The 19,894-nt window shown below is 38.9% G+C and overlaps 1 protein-coding gene across 2 annotated transcripts in view; it reads right to left on the bottom strand.

Annotated features, from left to right (window-relative positions):
- The window catches only part of rap1gds1 (RAP1, GTP-GDP dissociation stimulator 1), a 51,366-nt gene extending 31,797 nt beyond the window's left edge, over positions 1-19,569 (bottom strand). For both annotated transcript variants that reach the window (XM_028474872.1, XM_028474873.1), the window contains exons 1-4: positions 19,320-19,569; positions 14,997-15,104; positions 11,709-11,831; positions 9,075-9,200 (exon numbers count right to left, since the gene is read on the bottom strand). In XM_028474872.1, the coding sequence (XP_028330673.1) occupies positions 9,075-9,200; positions 11,709-11,831; positions 14,997-15,104; positions 19,320-19,323 (361 nt within the window). In that variant the 5' untranslated portion in view covers positions 19,324-19,569. The remainder of the gene's footprint in view (positions 1-9,074; positions 9,201-11,708; positions 11,832-14,996; positions 15,105-19,319) is intronic.
- Between the last annotated feature and the right edge of the window lie 325 nt (positions 19,570-19,894).

Genomic DNA, 19,894 nt, shown 5'->3' with positions numbered 1-19,894 from the left:
AGAGGCCAGACAAAGATTCAACCACAAAATGCTCAAAAAAGCAAAATACTAAAAGCCTGAAGAAACACAAGAGGGCAGTAGATTGGATACAAATTGCTGCAGATTAATACATGGACTCCTACACACAAGGCAGCATTAGCGCCCCCTCACTACAGCGTAGTTCAACTGTGTTAAAACCACTCGCTGCTTGCTGAATGTGTCTCATCACGTTTTGTGCAAATCTCAACCTCTTTCGAAACACAAGCAAAAGAAATATGCATGAAGAAGCAAAAGAAATATGCATGAAGCAGGTGTGAGTGATTGTATCCTATTAGAAAAATCTACATAGTGCTCGTGGTGCTCAAAACAAGCATGTGTGTGTGTACTGTCTCTACAATGTTTGTGCTATGGTTCAACCTGCACACAACATTGTAGCAGTTGAGAACGACATGACCATTTTTCTTGCTACACAGAAAGAATGTTTAGCTTAGATAACTTTCTGGAGAATGAGGCAGTTTTAAAAAAATTATTCCTAAGGAAAGCATTCAACAAAGATTTCTTATTTACACTTTCTATACCAGGGGTGCCCAAGCTACTTCTACCACTAACAACCCATTCAAATTTGAACATGATAGCGGTTTGTCAATTCCTTCTCACCCTTTTATTTACATTATTCATAATCATTCCCACTTGCAGTGGTCTTGTACTTTTTAGTGGAGGTTGTAAATGAACAGACTGGCACACTAACGCTACCTTACAGTGTGGTGAGGAGCTGAATTGTTATTTAGAAAGGTTCCATTGATGCTATTCATGATCTGTGTTGTTCTCAGAAAGTCTTGCTGCCAATGAGGGCTGATCAACACAAATTGCTCGACAGTCGATTTCAATCAACACATTGAGCACCCCTCATCTATTCAGAAACACAAAAAGCTAACACACACTCCTTTGAATTTAAAAGGGTGTAAAAAGGATGGTAAACAAAGGGGCACCAAGAACATACAACAAGCTCTCCATTGCTGTGGCAATCATAGCTGACAAAAACTAATGGCTCTGACCACCTGACTTAAGAGATGCATGACCAGGAGAATAAAATAAAATGGCCAAGTTGTTCAACAGAATGCACTGTCACCACTGCTGTTCTGCATCGACCTAAAACCTCTTAGTCATATTGAGCTCTCTTCTCCCATAAGCGTAAGTCCAAAAAGCCATGCAGCGGCACTGTTTTTGACTGTGCGCTCTTTTCCCCCTGTACGTAAGTCAGTCACTGTTCGCCTTCATCCAAGTTACGCATTGTGGGTGGAGCAGCCCTGAAATGTGGGCGTTCCCATTCAAATCTGGCTTTACGCGCATTCTCCGGTGTGCGTTAGTCCTTTTCCTCTTATGCGTTTCTAACCCTGGAATAAGCGCAGCGCCCTGATAAGGCAATATTGCACTAGAAGTATGGACTTAGTTACATTTGATGCCACATGGACTCGTGAGTCGCGCAGCTGTGATCACTCAGCTGCTGCTGCGCGATTAATTAAAACTCTGATAGAAGCAGACTCCACATTGGTCACCGTATGATGATGATGACGACTCCATGTTCCGTGATTACTAGACAGCCCCAAAAAATGACATCATTGCCTCCTTTCCTTGAACCCGCCTTCATTCACAGACTACGTGGTTTTGCTCTACTTACGCACTGTGGGCATGTCAGGAACCTGAACCGGACAAAAAAGTCCAGATGGGAGAATAGACCCATGATTAAGAAGACTGGCTATGGCTATTAATCCCAAAGCAGAGTAACAATTAAACACCTGCTCTACATGAATGACATCAAGCTGCATGAAAAAGAACTAGCCAGAAATTAACAACTAAAGATTCACGCAACCAGGATATACTGTACATCAGGGATGTAATTCAGAAAAGACAAGTGTAGCCAGATGGCATCAAAGACTTTTTAGAACTGAAGTAGGGAACCCATCGATGGAGATAAGGACAATTTGTGTACCTTGAGATGAAGGCTGCAATTATTAGTCGATATAATCAATTATTTTGACAACAAAAATGTGCGTCAATGCTTTGTTTAATATTGTAAATTTATGATAAAATCATGTTCACTCATACTTGTTCAAGGTCACTTGCACTTTACTTTTGTATTATTCAATTTTATCAAAAAAAAAAAAAAAAAAAAAAAAAAACTGTGATCACAATTATGTTTTATGGAACAAATACAACAACTAATTAACAAATGCATGTTTTATGTGTCTGATTTAGGGAGATAAAATAGCAGTCCAAAGTATGTGCTTAAAAATACAGAAATTATCATGACTAATCAAAACAATTATTAATAAGATTAGTCCACAAAAATAATCGTTAGTTAGTTGCAGCTCTTACTTAGAGGGAGGGTCAACACTAGTTGGCATCAGATCCACAAGCCAGCATGAAACATCCCAAAATCTTGGAGAGCATTAAAGCTGCAGTATGTAGAATTCTCCCTTTGCTACCCGTTTTGAAGCCAAAACTAAACCTCCCTGTGACTTTTTTCTTAATAGAGACTAGTGAGAAATGCACTGACTATCTTGTGTTATTGAAGAGTTTTCAGGTGATTTAAAGACTGACATGTATGCATGTATTACTCTGTAGTTACTACCGTGAGCTCCTCCACACCAAACAGCTCACAGTGAACTCAGTTGTCTGTCGCTCAGGGCATAGTGACAACCACCACAAAAGTGTAAAATGAATTGTGTCAGTTCTCTCCACCTTGGATATGATTTTCTTAGGTTTACACATCTGTTCTCACTCTCCCTCTGACACCAGTACGTGGGGCAGACCCTGCTCAGTCACGGGGATCCGCAGAAACCAAAGCGGTCCCTTCGTCCCAAGTATGTTTGTACCTTTAGATTGTTGCTTCTCCACATCGGTCTACCTTTTTCCATTTGCTTTGCCGTGTAACTGTTGTGCTTAACACCGTGATGGAGAATTCTGTTGAACGTCCGCCATTACACTTTTACTATCGATGTACGTGAACGGCTTGACCTCACTCGAGCAGCCAATAGTACTGCCCAAAACAGCTCATCAAGCACACGTGTTTGTAGAAAGATCTCCGATTGGCTGAAATCCAGCGTCACACTCCTGGATTTCTGTCTTTTACAGGGCTAAGAGAAGGACAAGATATTCACTGTCCATGGATTACAATATACTCAAAGAGGATTGTTTAGACCAAATGATGCAAAAAAAACTTCTATACTGCAGCTTTAAGAAGATTGCCCCAAAAGATTAACTGCTTCAGAAAACAGAAACCGAAGAATTGTAATGGCAGGTGGAAGAGCAAGGAACATAGCAGGTGTATTAAAGGGGCAGCATTGGGAAAAATTCACTTTATAATGGTTTTGCTACAGTGATATACATCCCTTTAGCCTCATTCAGAGTGCCAAAGTTGGAAAAAGTTCTGTTTCCTCCATCCCTTGTTATTCCATATTTTGTAAAATATCAGCTCCAAAAGGGCGAGTTGGATTTTTCTACTCCTGACAATCCTGGCTCCTCCTACCCTATATAAGAAAGCGAGCTCCTCTTTCTCAAACTACCTCACAACTAAAACAAACACTGGTTTAATATAGAATATACATTTTACTTTATAGTCATTTAAACCTACATACACGAAATGTGTTCTCTGCATTTATCCCCTCCCTGAGGAGGGGTTAAATGGAGGAGGAGGAGTTTTTATTTATCGTGATTTTTATTGTTATCGTGATAAATACCAGAAATTATCGGGATAATTTTTTTTTGTCAATATCGCCCATCCCTAGTTTGAACTCATTTATGAACTACGGCCAGGCCCGCGAAACGTCTCCACGCCGAATAGCACGTACCACGTTCCTGAGAATTCAGTCAAATGACTCGGTTCCACAGAGTAAGAAACGTTCTCCAAGAGGCTCTTGACATCCGCTCATAGAATATCCATGTCAAATTACAGCCCAAAGGTGGTTGAGAGCAACAGAGCTAGCCAAAGATCCCGCAGAACTTCAGTTTCCAGACTGACAAACAGCTGACTAATCAACTGGACATTGTGGTGGTTACAAACAACAGCAGAAGGTGGTGGTCATAGATGTGGCAATACCAACACCAGGAACAAGAAACACAAGAAAGAGGAAAAATACCAAGGGATAAAGTAACAACTAGTGCAGAATGTGGAATATCCAAGTCCATGTCATCCATGTGATACAGAAAGTCGCCCATCCCAGCCAGTCTTCGTCAGTTCGTAAGTCATCATTTCCATGCACACTGTGGATTCTCAGTAGAACTGGATTTTTCCTAATTTATGTTATACTAGTACAGTAACCATAGAAACACACAAAAACAAATTAGCCACACCTGCTGTTGCTGCCTCATAAAGCTCTGGGCATCCTGTGACTAGATTTGTTTACACCGCCATGTTGGCAGGAGAAGCAGCTACAATGAACAATGTCCACTTCCAGCCTTCAGAATGTAAATAAATTGATATTGAATGATACCACTAGGTTAAATATAACTGAAGCATATAATGCTGCATCTGCGTCTGTTGAGTCAGCCATAACTTAGGACAAAGTTCCAGATCGACTGTATCCGGACATATGCAACTACTTTCTTGACTTTTAGTTGTGATAACTCTGGGGTTTCTGACCAATGAAAGAAAAGCTGTTCCGCGAACGGCATTTGTTTACAACTTTGTACGAATACATGCTGTTGAAATATGCCAATATTGTATCAATTTAGCTTCCGAATCGAACAACGCAACCTGTGTGAACACAGCCCTAAATACCTTAGTGCCCCATTTTCCCAGCAGAACACTTTGTATAGAAACTGCTTGTTGGCTTGTTGGAGGCAGATCATTCAGCTATCAGGCTCCTTGTTTATAGAACTAACTCCCAGGTTCATCACAGAAGTCTAGCCATTTCCTTAAATTTTAGACGAGACCAGGGGTGTTCAAACGCGGTCCTGGAGGGCCAGAAGTCCACCAGGATTTTAATGTCTCCCTGCTCCAACACTCCTGAACTGGCTTTGCAGAAATTCTGCCAATGAGCCTCTCAGCTGGTTTTGAGCTGGGACACATTTAAAACCTGGTGAGGCCCTGCAAAACCACGTTTGGATATACCTAGACTAGACAATTCCCCTCTATTTTGCGGTCTGTCCTTTCTCCTCTCTCTGCTTTCTCTCTTTTCTGGTATCCTAGCATTGTAGCTGGAAATATCTTGTGCTTTCTCATGAGCTAATGAAATTCATCCAAATGCTGTTATACAACAGTTCGTTACGACCAAGTAATTTGATTGAACGACAGACATTCCAAGAGTGCTGACAGAGCAACTTTCGAGCAACTTATAGAGCTCACATCACTACGCTGTAAAACTGAATGCACTTGCATTCCTCCAAGTCTTTCCCCTCGTCATTCTCCCCACACACAACTTCCTTCTCATCCCGGACATACCGTGTCTCACCGCTTGCCCCATTTTTTTTATCGTTTTCTCTCACCATCACGGCACTCAATAGTCCACTTAGTTCCACACATGCTCTGGTCGAGTGTGTGCTGCTGTGAGCTGCTGGGAGCTTCAGCATCAACTCTCGTAGTGCCATTTTCTGTCTTGCAAACTCCTTTCCTCTCCCTCTGAGCTCTGCCCAACATGCGTGATCTCTCATCCAAAGTAGGTGAGAGTAGGTGACATGTAGGTGGCTGCTGCCACCTACATGTCACCAGTTGGTCACCACACCATGGTACAAGCTCGAAATTCCCAGGAGAGCTTTGTCACACTGTCTCCTAGCAACCCCAGATGAAAACGTTGTGCTTTAAATTGTGCTTTAACAATGTTAATTAATTAACGTCTTTAGACGTTAATCGTGCGGTTAGACACATTACATACATAACAATGAGTTAATAAACCAATCACAACATGCTAAAGTTTGGCGACGCTGACGATGTTGTTTACTTTTAGCATGGTTGTTATGGTTAGCAGTGAGCAGCCGCTATGGCCTGAGGTGTGGGAACATTTTGCTTTCATTGTCCAGTCCAATGAAAAGGAAGAGAAAATGGGGAAGAAAAAAAAACAAGTCTCTGTAAACATTGTTTTACACATATGGCCTATTTCAATGGAAACACTTCCAACAAGACTTCACATTTGCGGCGCAATCACCCAGCAATATCACCGTCTGAAGCAGGGTGAATCCGAACAGGTAAGCATCAGTCCTTCCCAGTGCCTTTGTTCAGACATACCCAACTTGTTCAGAAAAACACAAAAAACAACAAAGGCAGTGGGTGTATTCATTGCCAGGGAAATACAGTCGTTTTCGGTGCTTGGACATGTGGGTTGGAGTGAAACAGCCAATAGCAGCAAAGCGCAGCGTCCTTGAATCTCCAGTTCAATCCGTGTCGAAAGTGCGGGTGTCAAACTACAAACCAGTTCTTAAATCATGTTGATTGGCCAAATAAAAGTGGAGTTATGAGGGAAAATGTACGCATGTTTTTCTTTGACATTTTCTTGAGCTGTCAGTGCAGGCTCCGTTCAGGAAGACGCTGCAGAGCGCTGTGGTGCAGCAAGAAAGAACCACGCTGAAACATCACATTATAGCTGTTTCCTATTGGTTGAAAAGAAGAATGCCATTGTCCAATCAAAATGTCCACATATAGCGGGAATTTTGTTTTCAAGCGACAGGTAAACAGAGACACACAAACAGAGACAGAGAAAGAGAAAGTGAGTGATTTGAGATTATAGCGATTATTACTGTGATTTGACTGTGTGGTTCGTGTGTAGTGAGTGAGATTGGAGTGTAGTGTCTAGTATATTTGTTTATTGTTTTATATCAACACAATGAGGCACAAATTTGTATTTTTCCCACTTGAATTTGAGTTTTTATAGTGGTTTTAGATCCACTGTGTTGATACAGTATACCATATTAAAGAAACTTCACAGTCACATTTGGGAGGTTCTCCTGAAAAAAATGATACCAAACAAGCAAGGTTTATGGATTTCCTTATATGAAATATAAAGGTAAAATCAAACGTGAAAAAAACAGCAAAAACATCTTAACCCAGAGGGTTAAATATGCTGGATCCACATTACAAAATAAATAAAGTACAGGTTTATTTATTGAATTTTTGTTTATTTTTGAATGAATATTTCCCGAGTTTGTATATGGCCTGCCAGGGTTAAGCACTTGTCTTTTGGAAGTGTTATTTTATATTATATGTATTTCATTTTTCAGAACCGTGACCAAAAAAACAAGGTACGTACTGAACCGTGGGCTGACTGTATTTTTGCATCCCTCAGGGTTGCGCCAATTAACGCCAATGATTTTTTAAAAACTTTTCAAAAATATTTTACCAAATTTCCATGACTTAGTTTTGAAACGCAAAGATCTATTCAAGATCATTAGAGCGCAAAAATGAGCAGACCTTTCTAGTGTACTAGTGTAACAGAGGTCTGACAGTGTGCCACGATTAGTAGCAAAAATTTGGCATAGGGAATGCAAGTCGTGGCCATCATTTATCTATCATACAGCATCGTACAATGGTGTCATAATGGGTGTCAATTGCCTTCGACACCCATTGTGCAATATTTTTTAAATAACGATGCATCAGCTATTGAATGCAACATTAAACAACAACTATGTTTAATTATAAAATTCTAATTTCAATTTGCAGACACATTTTATAAAAGCGATGTACACCACAAGGTGTTAGGGTTAAAGGTGCAGTCTGCAACTCTTATAAAAGGGACTTTTTGTCATATTTGCTAAAGCTGTTACTATGTAAAGACAGATTTACATCAAACGAGTAGTTTGTGTAAAAAAAACAGTCTCATTGAATCCCCCTGCTGCTCCTGCAGCCTTTGGCAGATTGCCAGAATGCACCGAGCAAATAGAACCAATCAGAGCCAGGATTGTGTCTGATGGGCTGTCTAACAGCTGTTGCTCAAAGTCCCCGCCCCTTTCCCGGAGCTAGAGTGCCGTCTTTTTTACAGTGTATGGTCTGGAGGAGTAGAAGATGGAATTGGTGATTTTTCTGCTTGAAAGGTAATTACTGCTGCTTGATTTACATTATGTTTGATTTGTAATTGTTACACTAGAACTCTGTAGTTCATGTGCATGCAGCAGCCTCTGTGTGGGTGCTGCTGCTGTTGGGGTGTGTGCACATTGAGAGAGAGAGAAGCGCTGCAGTAATATGCTTTTAACAGAGCATGTTATATTACTGTGATGTTAATGTCAAACTAATGTTAGCTCCTCTGAGGGACGGACTTTGGAACGTTTGGAGGCAGAGCAAGAGAGCAGCGGGGAGGGACGGGGAGAGAGGGATTTGAGAGTTGCGGACTGCACCTTTAAGGGACCTGCTTAACGTCCAATAGTAATAATGAAGGTTGGATTTTAAACATTAAAATAAAATAGGCAATAATTCCAAAAGTTTTCCAAAACATTTAAATTATTCTATGACTTTTCAGGACTGGAAAATCGTTTTTTCAAATTCCATAACTTTTCCAGGAATTTCATGACCGTGAGGACCCTGATCCTTAGTGTCATGCTGAGAAATGTTCTTTCCAACAGAAGTCAGCACTTCATAACTTTAAGGAGAGTGAAAAAGGAGAGAGTCAGGTTTATTGTTTGAACCATTTGCAGTGATGGCTGCTACAACTTTACAACAAACTGATTGGATGCAGAGTCGGAGTCAACAGTGGTGGATAGGGATGTCAGTGGCTTCAATGATGTAGAGTTCACTAAAATTGGAATTGTGTTGTTCAGACCGTCTTTAACAGATTGGATACAGGTCGCATATGGGCAAAAAGATCGGAGTTGGGTTGCAATTGCCTGCAGTGTGAACGCAGCGTGTGCTCTCCACTTGTGGAACTACTTTTGTTGGTGCAGCAAAATGATTAAATTAAAAAAAAAAATCAAAATCTCTTGTCACTTATTACTGATTAACTAATAAAAATACGTTTGTAGAACTGTTGTATAAAAGCCACATGCCTACGACTGAATCACACCAGTGCTGATATTTCATCACAACAGCACTCCCTCTTGTGTGATGTTGCTGAAGTAAAATCAAGGGCAAAAGCAGAGATGGTGATCCTAAAAGAAAACAAATTCTTACTCACGACTGTCATAACAAATGTTGCCAAGAGCTCGTCCAGTCTGGAGTAAAACCTCCTGGTTGGTGGAGTTCAACAGTCTAATCAGAGGAGGAATAAGTCCAGCTTCAACACAAGGACCACGCATGAACTCTATGAAGAAGCAAAAAAAAAAAAATTGCATCAGATTAGAATATAGCAAAATTCCAAGCACTCTCTTCTGTGTAAGAGTACAGACAACATCCATTTGTTCAGAAGAAAATCAGAACAAAACTGTCAAGTTAGACTGTGTAATGAAAGAGATTTGGTGTAAACAAAAAAAAGCAATTTCGCAAAGCATATATACAACAAAAAGCCAATCCAAAATGACATTGTCTTCTTACACTGTAACAAATTGCTGTAAAAACAGCCCAATTTTGACAGTTATGTCTTATGTTCCACTAAAGCTATATGTTACTGTAGAAATCATTTTTTTTAAATGGGCAATACTAATTGCCAGCTTGTCATCTTCTAAAAATAGTGGAATATAATGTCAATAGCTTTGCATTCTGGGAGAGAATTTAGAATCAACAGCAGATCACCCTCAAAACTAGTTTGGAGACCAGTTATCTCCATTTCCTTTTTGAGGATTTTTCCATTTTAATCTTGCACATTACAAACAAATTACAAGGTAAATTTGAATTAATTCTATGTTTATATTAATATTTGCTCACTTTATTACAATCATTTTACTATGCCTAACCTGTGACAACAGTAAAAATAAGCTAAACAGTGCGGTAGTAACATTTTAATTATTTAAACAAACATACAAAATAATAATTATATTTGGCTTTTTTTCATTTAATTTGCAACTTGTGCTAGTTTGGTATTTTTCTGTCTTTCTTTCCTGTGCATGTGAATGTGTAAACATTTCATGTACAACTATAACATTAAAAGCATAACCACAAAAGTTAGCTGATGGCTGGTGGTTCTACTTCACTCTTTCTTTAAGTGATAACTGGTTTTGATAACTTAAATTGTGACAGTGGGTTTGCTGGCCACAGAGCGTTCTGAAATGGAAAAAGCATTCTGACCTGTTTTTTTTTTCTCTCCCTGTCATCATTTAAAAATCGGACCCCTACATGATATGGAAATGCTTTGCATTCATGTTTTCGTAAATTATCTGGCATGATTTTCGGAAGTTTAAGAGCCAGTGAAGTCATCTAAACAGGGAAACATGATGAAATGGACACAAAACAAAAAAGTGTAAAATGACCTGAAAAAAGTACACCCTGAAATGGAAGTTTGGAAATCAGAGGCCCGAGATGAGGGGGGAAGTGATTCAGGAAGGGACTCTGGGTGAATAACCACAGGTGCAGTACATACAACAGCACAGCAACGTGCTAGTTTGACAGGGACTTTTGATGCACTGTTAGTTAGGGATGTAACGATTCACTCAACTCCCGATACGATTCGATTCACGATACTGGGTTCACGATACGATTCTCTCACAATTCATTTTACAAAATGGGACTGTACTTAAATGCTTGAAAAATATTCCTTTATTTTTTGGGGGGAAAAAAAACTAGAAAATACTACTATTTTCCTTTTATTTTTCATTGTCAAAAGAATCCCTTGATGAACTATTCAAACAATGCAATTTAACTAAAAATAAATCATGAATGAAATAAATAAAGGAATAATACAAATGAAGAAGCCTATTCATTTAAATTCTGGTTCCATAGTAAACAATACAAAACTGCATAATAATTTTTTTTTTTTTAAAGTGCAACTGAAAATGTATTTTGTGACTTAACAATTGGACCTTAAAAAAAAAAAAAAAACAGTCTGCACTGTATTTGCGTTAGATATTTGTTTGAACCAGCAGAGGGCGATGGTAACCCAGTGGTCGGTTGGCGTGCAGCTAAGTGCAGTGAAGAAGAGATGCTATGCTAGCAGACAAGAGTTAATAGAAAAAACGTGACTTTTACAGATATTCACTTAATATTACAGACATTCTTTTGGTGCTAAAGGGGTAAGGAATCATTTATGATTATGTTTAAGAGTAGAAGGCGGCCAGAAAGAAAGTAGTAGCAGATTTCGCCCGCCGCCATGACTTTTGGATAAATTTTGTTAAAAAAAAGTACTGCGATTCAATTTTCACAGCATCGATGTGAACCTTGATACCTATGAATCGATTTTTAACTGTCTTACGATTAATCGTTACATCCCTACTGTTAGTTCTTTCATTACGACAGAATACAGCAATTGCTGCAAAAAATCATATCCTCTCTGTGCAATGCGTGTCAGAAAGAAAAGATAAAATATGACATTAGATGGGCAAGCAGCATGAAAATAGGAAGAGGCGGCAGTCTCATCATTTCAAAGGCAGAAAAAACCCAAGTTGGCATATAAAAAAAAACAGCAGTAGTTAAACTCCTCAGTGACATCCTCTGTCATACTTTGAAAACCCAGCAGTTCAAAAATGATGCAGTAGGTGCCTAGATTAGTTTGCTCCTTTTCTGCATTCTTGCTACTTCATTTTGAATAACATATTTTTTTAAAAGTTAATTTAGTTGATTAACTCTTAATTCTAAGATAGGCAAAACACTGTAATTATACAGACTGCCGTGACCCTGAAAAGGGGCAAACAGGTCAGATGATGGATGGATGTATCCTTACCATTTTTAGCCACTTCAGCGATGATGTTCGCTATCTTGGGAGAGCAAGAAGACTGGGGGTTAAGGAGTGACGGAAATGAGGTAAGGATGTCCATCTCCTGGATCTTCATGCTGGCTTCAGCATCTGCAAAAACCACAAAAACAAGTGAGAAACCATTATTTGTGCCACTGTGCAGCGTATGGTATTTGATAATTTTTCTAAATTCATCCACACTTCCCTGAGGTACCCCGCAAATCAGGTTGACATGTCAGTCATCACTTGAATATTAACTTGTCTCTTTGATGTAATGTTAACCATTTTAAAACATCAGTAATACCAAACTAATCCTTGGGGATGTTTATCATAATAATGTAATTAAACAAATCAGGCAGAGAAGATATCCAATGAAATCAAAGATGTACCCTCCAGCATCAACTGTCATCAAAACATCACTTCAAACTTTAAATGGAGAACTGACTGACGGCAGATGGCAGTGTGATTCTCTTAAATCAAATCTGTGCATTTTAAAGCTTATAAGCATCCCATCTTACACCAAAGTCGTAAAAGGAAAAAAACTTCCTGATTTCTTACTTTTATGCATGTTTTCCACGCTTAAAATTTCAGATCAAACAAATTTAAACATTAGTCAAAAATAACAAGTAAACACAAAAAGCAGTTTTCATTAATGAGGAAGAAAAAATATCCAAAGCAACATGGCCCTGTGTGAAAAAGTGTTAATAATTGGTTGGGCCACCCTTAGCAGCAACTACTGCAATCAAACGTTTGGGATAACTTGCAATGAGTCTTTGACAACGCTGTGGAGGAATTTTGGCACACTCATCTTTGCAAAATTGTTATAATGCAGCCATATTGGAAGGTTTTCGAGAATGAACGCCTTTTAAAAGTCTACAGCATCTCAATAGGATTGAGGTCAGGACTTTGACTAGACCACTCCAAAGTCTTCATTTTGTTTTTCTTCAGTCATTCAAAGGTGGACTTGCTGGTGTGTTTTGGATCATTGTCCAGAACCCAAGTTTGCTTCAGCTTGAAGTCACAAACAGGTTTTCCTTGCCGCCATGATGAATTCATGTTGGGTGTGGGATACATATGTATGTGTATATACGTATATATGCATATGTGTGTATCCATAAAATGAAGAGTCCGTCCTTAAGACTGCTCTACTGTAAAGTGTCTTGAGATACCATTGGTTATGATTTGGCGCTATACAAATAAAGATTGATTGATTGATTGAAACATATGGCCGGACATTCTCCTTCAGGATTTTTGGTAGAGAGCAGAATTCATGCTTCCATTTATCACAGCAAGTCTTTCAAGTCCTGAAGCAGCAAAACAGCCCCAGACCATCACACTGCCACCACCATATTTTACTTTTGGTATGATGTTCTTTTTCTGAAATGCGGTGTTACTTTTACACCAGATGTAATGGGACACAGACCTTCCAAAAGGTTCAACTTTTGTCTCGTCAGTCCACAGAATATTTTCCCAAAAGTTTTGGGAATCATCAAGATGTTTTCTAGCAAAAATCATACAAGCTTTAATGTTCTTTTTGCTATTTGTGGTTTTGGTCTTGGAACTCTGCTATGTAATGTGATGCCCGCAGTTCTTTATGGTACGTTCACACCAAACACGTTTCGGACGTCAAAATCGTGCCTCACACGGGTTGTTGGATGCTTGTGCTCATTGAATACAGACGCTTGTCACCAGTGTCGAAGATGCTCAGGACACGCTTCGAGGGTAGGGGCTTCTCTGTTGCCGGTGGTGTTCATACAATGGATGATATTGTGGCAATTAGTTATGTTCATAATTGACCCAGTGACTGAAGTGGTGGGGAACATTATTGTGTTGAGAAGGCGGTGTTTCCGGTCGGATGTATTTTGGTGTGACTCAGTGTGTGCACTGTGATGTTAGAGGCTATAGAGAAGTGTGGTTGAATGCAGAATAAATTTTGGAGTTTCTTGCTGAACACACTGCCTCCAACCCCCGTTCATCGGCTCTACATTATCGAGGGAGTGGCTTGGCTTTATTTGCTCCTCTGTGCTGTTTCTGAATTCACCAGAGCGGCGCTCGTACGAGAATCGCTTTCAGCGCTACTTCCGTCTCTCCCGTGCCCAGTTTGACGACCTGCTGACAGGCATTGGTGCTTGCATCTCCTACCAGGACCCCAACTCCAGGCGCTCTATTCCAGCAGAAGAGCCTGTCCATCTGCCTAGTGTTTTTTCTTTTTTCTTCTTCTCATTATTCTGAATACGTCACGGTTGGGGAACGCTCCTGATTGGTGACAATTTGTCACCTCTTGGGTGACTCGTCGCTGCACTCTTGGGGTAATTTTGGTCGGCCAGCCACCCCTGGGAAAAGTTCACCACCGTTTTGTGTTTTTGCCATTTGTGGCTAATGGCTCTCACCATGGTTTGCTGGAGTCCCAAAGCTTTAGAAATGGCTTAATAATCTTTTCCGGACTGACAGATTTCAAATACTTTTTTTCTCATTTGTTCCTGAATGTCTTTGGATCTCTGCATGATGTCTATAGCTTTTGAAGATCTTTTGGTCAACTTAACGTTGTCAGTTAAGTCCTATTTAAGTGATTTTTAGATTGAGAACAGGTGTGCAGTAATCAGGCCTGGGTGTGGTTACAGAAATCGAACTCAGGTGTGATCAACCACAGTTATGTTTTAACAGTATCTGGGGGGCAAATACTTTTTCACACAGGGTCGTGTAGGTTTGGATTTTTTTCTTCCTCATTAATAAAACCCTTAATTTAAAACTACATTTTGTGTTTACTTGTGTTATCTTTGACTAATGTACACATTTGTTTGATGATATGAAACATTTAAGTGTGGAAAACATGCAAAAAAGCAAGAAATCAGGAAGGGGGCAAACACTTTTTCACACCACTGTAAATGGTAGATAAGTGGTCCATATAAAAGGACTAATTTAAAAAAATTTAAAAAAAAAAAAAATCACTCACTTGTACATCCTCCACATGTACAATACATTTTGTCACATTAAAACTACAAGTGTCAATATATTTTATGTGATAGACCAATACAATGTGCTGCATAATTGTGAAAGGAAAACTAGACATGGTTTAGAAATGATTTTAAAGAGTAACTAAAACCAGAGGTTTTGTCTAATGTGACCTGCTGAACATCACAGAGCAAATAAATATGAACTAATAAAATCATTGCAAGGGCAAATATTCCATAAAAATCTGATGAATCAAAGAATTAATGTGTCAAGACTTTCTTGTGAGAAAGTCCTCCAGTGTAAAGGGGAAAATTCCAAACTTACTGTTGCTTGCAAGTGCTTTGAGGAGGGAGTCCAGACAGCTCTCCACGATGTCAGCAGTGCTATCTGCAGATGCTAGCTTCAACTTCTCCAAGGCTTCACTCAAGTTATCTAGAAAAACAGATTCATTTGCAGCAGTCTGACAACCAATAAAATATCATCTTTAAAAGTCAGCTCAAACATTTTACATATTTATATTAAAAAAATAAAAAAAATAAAAATAAAATGACTTTTCTTTAAAAATAAATAAATAAATAAATTCCCCATTGTTCCTGTCTTAGGATTTAGCCCACTGGTTAGACACTAATCAAATGTAATCAAAGCTTCGCAAGTGAAAACTCATCCTGCTCTACTTTAGAGCTGCGTGAATGAAGCGGGCTCCTCTTTACCTTCAGCCGCATTGAACACTAAGAATGCTCAGAGTAGGAATCAGCCTCATCAGTTAAACAGTGTCACAGCTGGTTATTAATACTGCATTAAAGAGCTGAAGAATACATGTACAATCACTGAGACGGCTCCAACATGCACTTCTGCTCCAATACTGCATCACTTCACGCGCACATTAATCTTATAAAAGAAGAAAAAAGAACGGGGAGTCACATCTTGATGTTGACTGCACACGATTGGCTCTTAAAGGTAGGGTAGGCGATTTTCAAAAGCTAGCATGAATTTGAATGTAGCCTCCTCGATGGCTCCGCCTTTATCCCCCTCGCCCCTCCCCTCTGTGCTCCGTCTCACTCACATGCATGTGCACAGCTGCTGCAGAAGCAGACCTCAGCTCATCGCTTGTATTGTGTAGAAACTTTGTCTCGTCTCATTCAGCAGTAAGTAAACAATAAACTTTACCATTATATGTTAAAAAACGTGACTAAAAACTCTGTTTTAACTCTATCAGCGATGACGCGCTTTCAGTGTGAGCTCGTGCATGCGAGAGATCGAGAACGAGCAGGGAGACGTGATTGGTTAAAAGAAAAGGTTTGTTTTTTTCTAATGGTCAAAGTTATTACAGATTTACAGCTTCTACAGTTGACAGATTTTCTTCGTTTCCTTTCACAGAGCACATAAGATCTTAATTTCTGTCAGGACATAAAAACAATTTCAACCAAAACCTTAAAAGTGTATCTGTAGGAAATCGCCTACCCTAGCTTTAAAAGCAGCTTGTTTTAAGACAGCACAAGACAAAGCATACACTTTTCCCTTATGTCCCTTAATCCTTTATACTACTTGATGGGATGTCTACCAAGTGCAATGATTTCTGGAGATAATATATATATATATATATATCATTAAATTGCTATTGGAGAAAAATTTTAACTGTATTTTACTTGAAAGACTGAGGCATGAAAAACGGACGATAAAAGCCGAATTCACGTTCTGACACGGATAAAGCAATCTTACTCCTTTCCTTTTTTGTCTCTCTTTCTTGACTTAACATTAGGCCCAAACAAGTCATGAAAATGCCTTACATGCATGTTTTGGAACAATATCACGCATTCACGCGAGGGCTGCACGATTTTGACAAAAAACCTAAATGCGATCTTTTTTTTGACAGATATTGCGATTCAATTTATGATTTTTAAAAATATTTCATACATTTAAATGCATTTATTTTTTTTTCCTAATTCCGTGTTTTTTCCACAATAATTTTTTTTTATTCCATTTTTTAAAAAAGTATTAATCATTTTTTTCAGAAAATATTTGTTTTTTACTCCTGTGAGAAAACAATAAATATTAATTAATAACAAACCCATAATTAAACAAAAATGCATGTCAAAAATATAAATGTAATTTAAAATAATGAGTAAGATACAGTTAAAAGGTTGATATAAGTTGTACTGACATTGATTATTCTGAGTGCTCATTTTTAATTAGTCATATACAGTATGTATGAGAGCAGCATTGTAACCAGACCGTAATGATTAAACAAAAATAGATGAACGCAAGAATGCATCAGTTTTTTCACCACTAGGGGCCAGAATATAGTATTGTATACAGCATTAGAAGTTATCATTAACCTACGATGTTTCAGAGTCTACAATCCCTGAAATCGATAGTCTCGTCCACAACAACAGAACAACTTTTCCCACAGATCTTCTGCAGTTCTGATGAGTTGTTTATATGCGCTGAGCAGGTCAAACTGATTAAACCTGATGCTGTTTTCACATCATCTGAGGTTACGTTATCGCAGTAGTGAAAACTTCAATATCGATGCGATTAAGGTTCAGCATTAATTAACGCGCTATTTCTCACTGGAAAACGGGTGATTAGGTGTCCAAGTGTTCAAATGCACTAATAATCCCGTTAAAAATCTCTTGCTACGTGAAGCAGATGGAGTAGCTCACAAACACAAGACGGTCATTCACCGCATGACGGTAAGTGAAGGTTTCACAAATAATGTTTGGGGACCATATCACACATTTCCATGGTATTTCCCCCCATAAACAAGTTAAGGGGGAATGATGTTCTACCAAACATGTTTAGCATGTTTGGGAGGATTTCAGCAAGTTTAAGAGCCAGACAGGGAAAATAATGAAACGAAAACAAAATAGAGAAATGTAAAGTGATGCAGATGTGACATGGAAATGGGTAAACCAAATCTGAAATGGAGTTGAGAGAATAGTAAAACAGAAAATCAAAGCCCCTAATTATGTCAATAAAGTGTTAGATATTAGTAAATAAACTGTTTAAATTTGAATGTTTTTGTCTTTTAATTGGCTTCCATTGGTTTTAGTGCCAAGGTAATAAAAAACAACAAACATTGAAATGATAATTTCCTGGTGTGAGTTTGATAATAACTTCCTTAAAACTAATGGTATAGAGATTAAGATGTCTTATTTAATATACGCTCTTTCTGTATGGGGTGCCGAGTGGAAAAACTTGGTCACTTTTTCATAGTCGACATATTTTAAACATTTGTTTCACTTTCTTCACATTTAGCTCATTTTTCTTTCATTTCAGACAGAAATCCATGAAAACAGCATGTTCTTTACATCAATGTTAAAAATGTGTACACATGAAAAATAAATCTAAATGCAAATCTTGAATATACATGTTAAATGTAAATCTAAATGTTAAATCTGTCGCCAAGTGTAAAGCTAAGAGAATGTGTTGACAACTGCCCTCAAGACAGTTTAACAGACTTAGATTTGCTGAGAGTACCGGCATGCTTTACACTTGGCGACCAATTTAACATTTAGATTAGTGGCTAGCACGTCCGCCTCACAGCAAGAAGGTCCTAGGTTCAAGCCCTGGGGTGGACACTTGGGTCCTTTCTGTGTGGAGTTTGCATGTTCTCCCCGTGCTGTGTGTTTCGTACGGGTACTCTGGGTTCCTCCCACCATCTAAAAACATGACTTTTAGGTTGATTTGAGTCTCTAAAATTGCCCGTAGGAGTGAATGTGAGTATGAATGGTTGTTTGTGTGTTGCCCTGCGATGAACCCCTGCTTAGCCCCCAGTCTGAGCCGGAGCTAGGCACCGGTAGACCCCCGCAACCCTAAAATAGGACAACGTGGGTCTGAAAATGAAAATGTATTTAACTCTTACATTTAAGATTTAAAATTTCCATTTAAATTTTTAGTTTACACATTTTTAACAATGACATAGAACATGCTGTTTTACATGAATTTGTCTCAAATGAATGAAAAATGAGCTAAATGTGAGGAAGATACAAATTATGCTTCAAAAATGTGTGATTATTACTAAATACGGCAAAAAAACAAAAAAAAAAAAAGTTAAATATCAAGGAGCAAACACAAAAAACACACTGAGCACCATACAACACAGTGAAAAGAGAGCTACACAACACTCGCATCTCTCTCTCACACACACACACACACACACACACACACACACACACACACACACACACACACACACACACACACACACACACACACACACACACACTCTGCCGCATCCTATTACATAACAGTTGTGGGGATGGAGTGTCTTCCCAGCAGCAGCAGCAGCAGCAGGGCGCGCTTTACATTTGCTTTAGATATCTATCATTTATAGAGGACGTGTGGCCAGCTTTGGTTTGCTGTGTCATTAAACCAGTGGTACCATCACTAGAGTCCACATCAAAGCAGACAGAGCCCGCACTGGGCGGAGAGGCAGAAGCTCCTCTAGAACCCACGCCCCACAGAGGAAAGCCTTCGTATATGCATATATCCCCTACAAATACCGACACTTTCAACAGAAGTATGTGGGTGTCTATTAAAAAAAACAAAATAACAGAACTAAAGTGAGATGTTGGGGGTACATACTGGCGCTAGCCAACAGCTGAAGCCTGAGCTGGTTCAGCTGTTAGCTCAGCGGCTACTCACCCATCCCCTCCAAAGATGAGAGTCTGCTGAAGCTTGGTGAGTCACGCTGAAGCTGAAGGCCTCGCTGTTCCGCTCACTGCGAAGCGCTAAAATATGGCTTCAAAACGGGAAAGTTAGCAAGATTTAATGAGTGAACAGCCCAGTGAGTAGAGCTCAGCGGCCTGTGAAGCAAATGAATGAGCTGTGGGTTAACAAGATGACTTCCTATTTGTGCTGACATACACAGGATCCACTGTACAGTAACAGCCGCTTAGCCGGGTCTCGTTTCCGGCTCCACCCTTCAAAATAAAATATGGTAATAAGTGAACTGTTAAAAAATATTACACCATGGGAAATAGAAGAAAAAAAGGTTGGTTGTTGAAATGTTGATTTTAAAAAATCAAAAAAGCACGACCACCTCACAGCAAGAAAATACACACACACACACACACACACACACACACACATATATATATATATATATATATACAATAAAATCTTAATAAATTAAAAGCACACAAATATCTACTTAGGGAAATGTTAAAGGCATATATAAAGGTAAAAAAAAACAACAACAAAAACAACAGTGCAAAGGT

The sequence above is a fragment of the Gouania willdenowi genome, chromosome 18, assembly GCF_900634775.1.
Source record: "Gouania willdenowi chromosome 18, fGouWil2.1, whole genome shotgun sequence".
Taxonomy (NCBI): domain Eukaryota; kingdom Metazoa; phylum Chordata; class Actinopteri; order Blenniiformes; family Gobiesocidae; genus Gouania; species Gouania willdenowi.
This window is presented reverse-complemented; position numbering and strand designations above follow the sequence as displayed.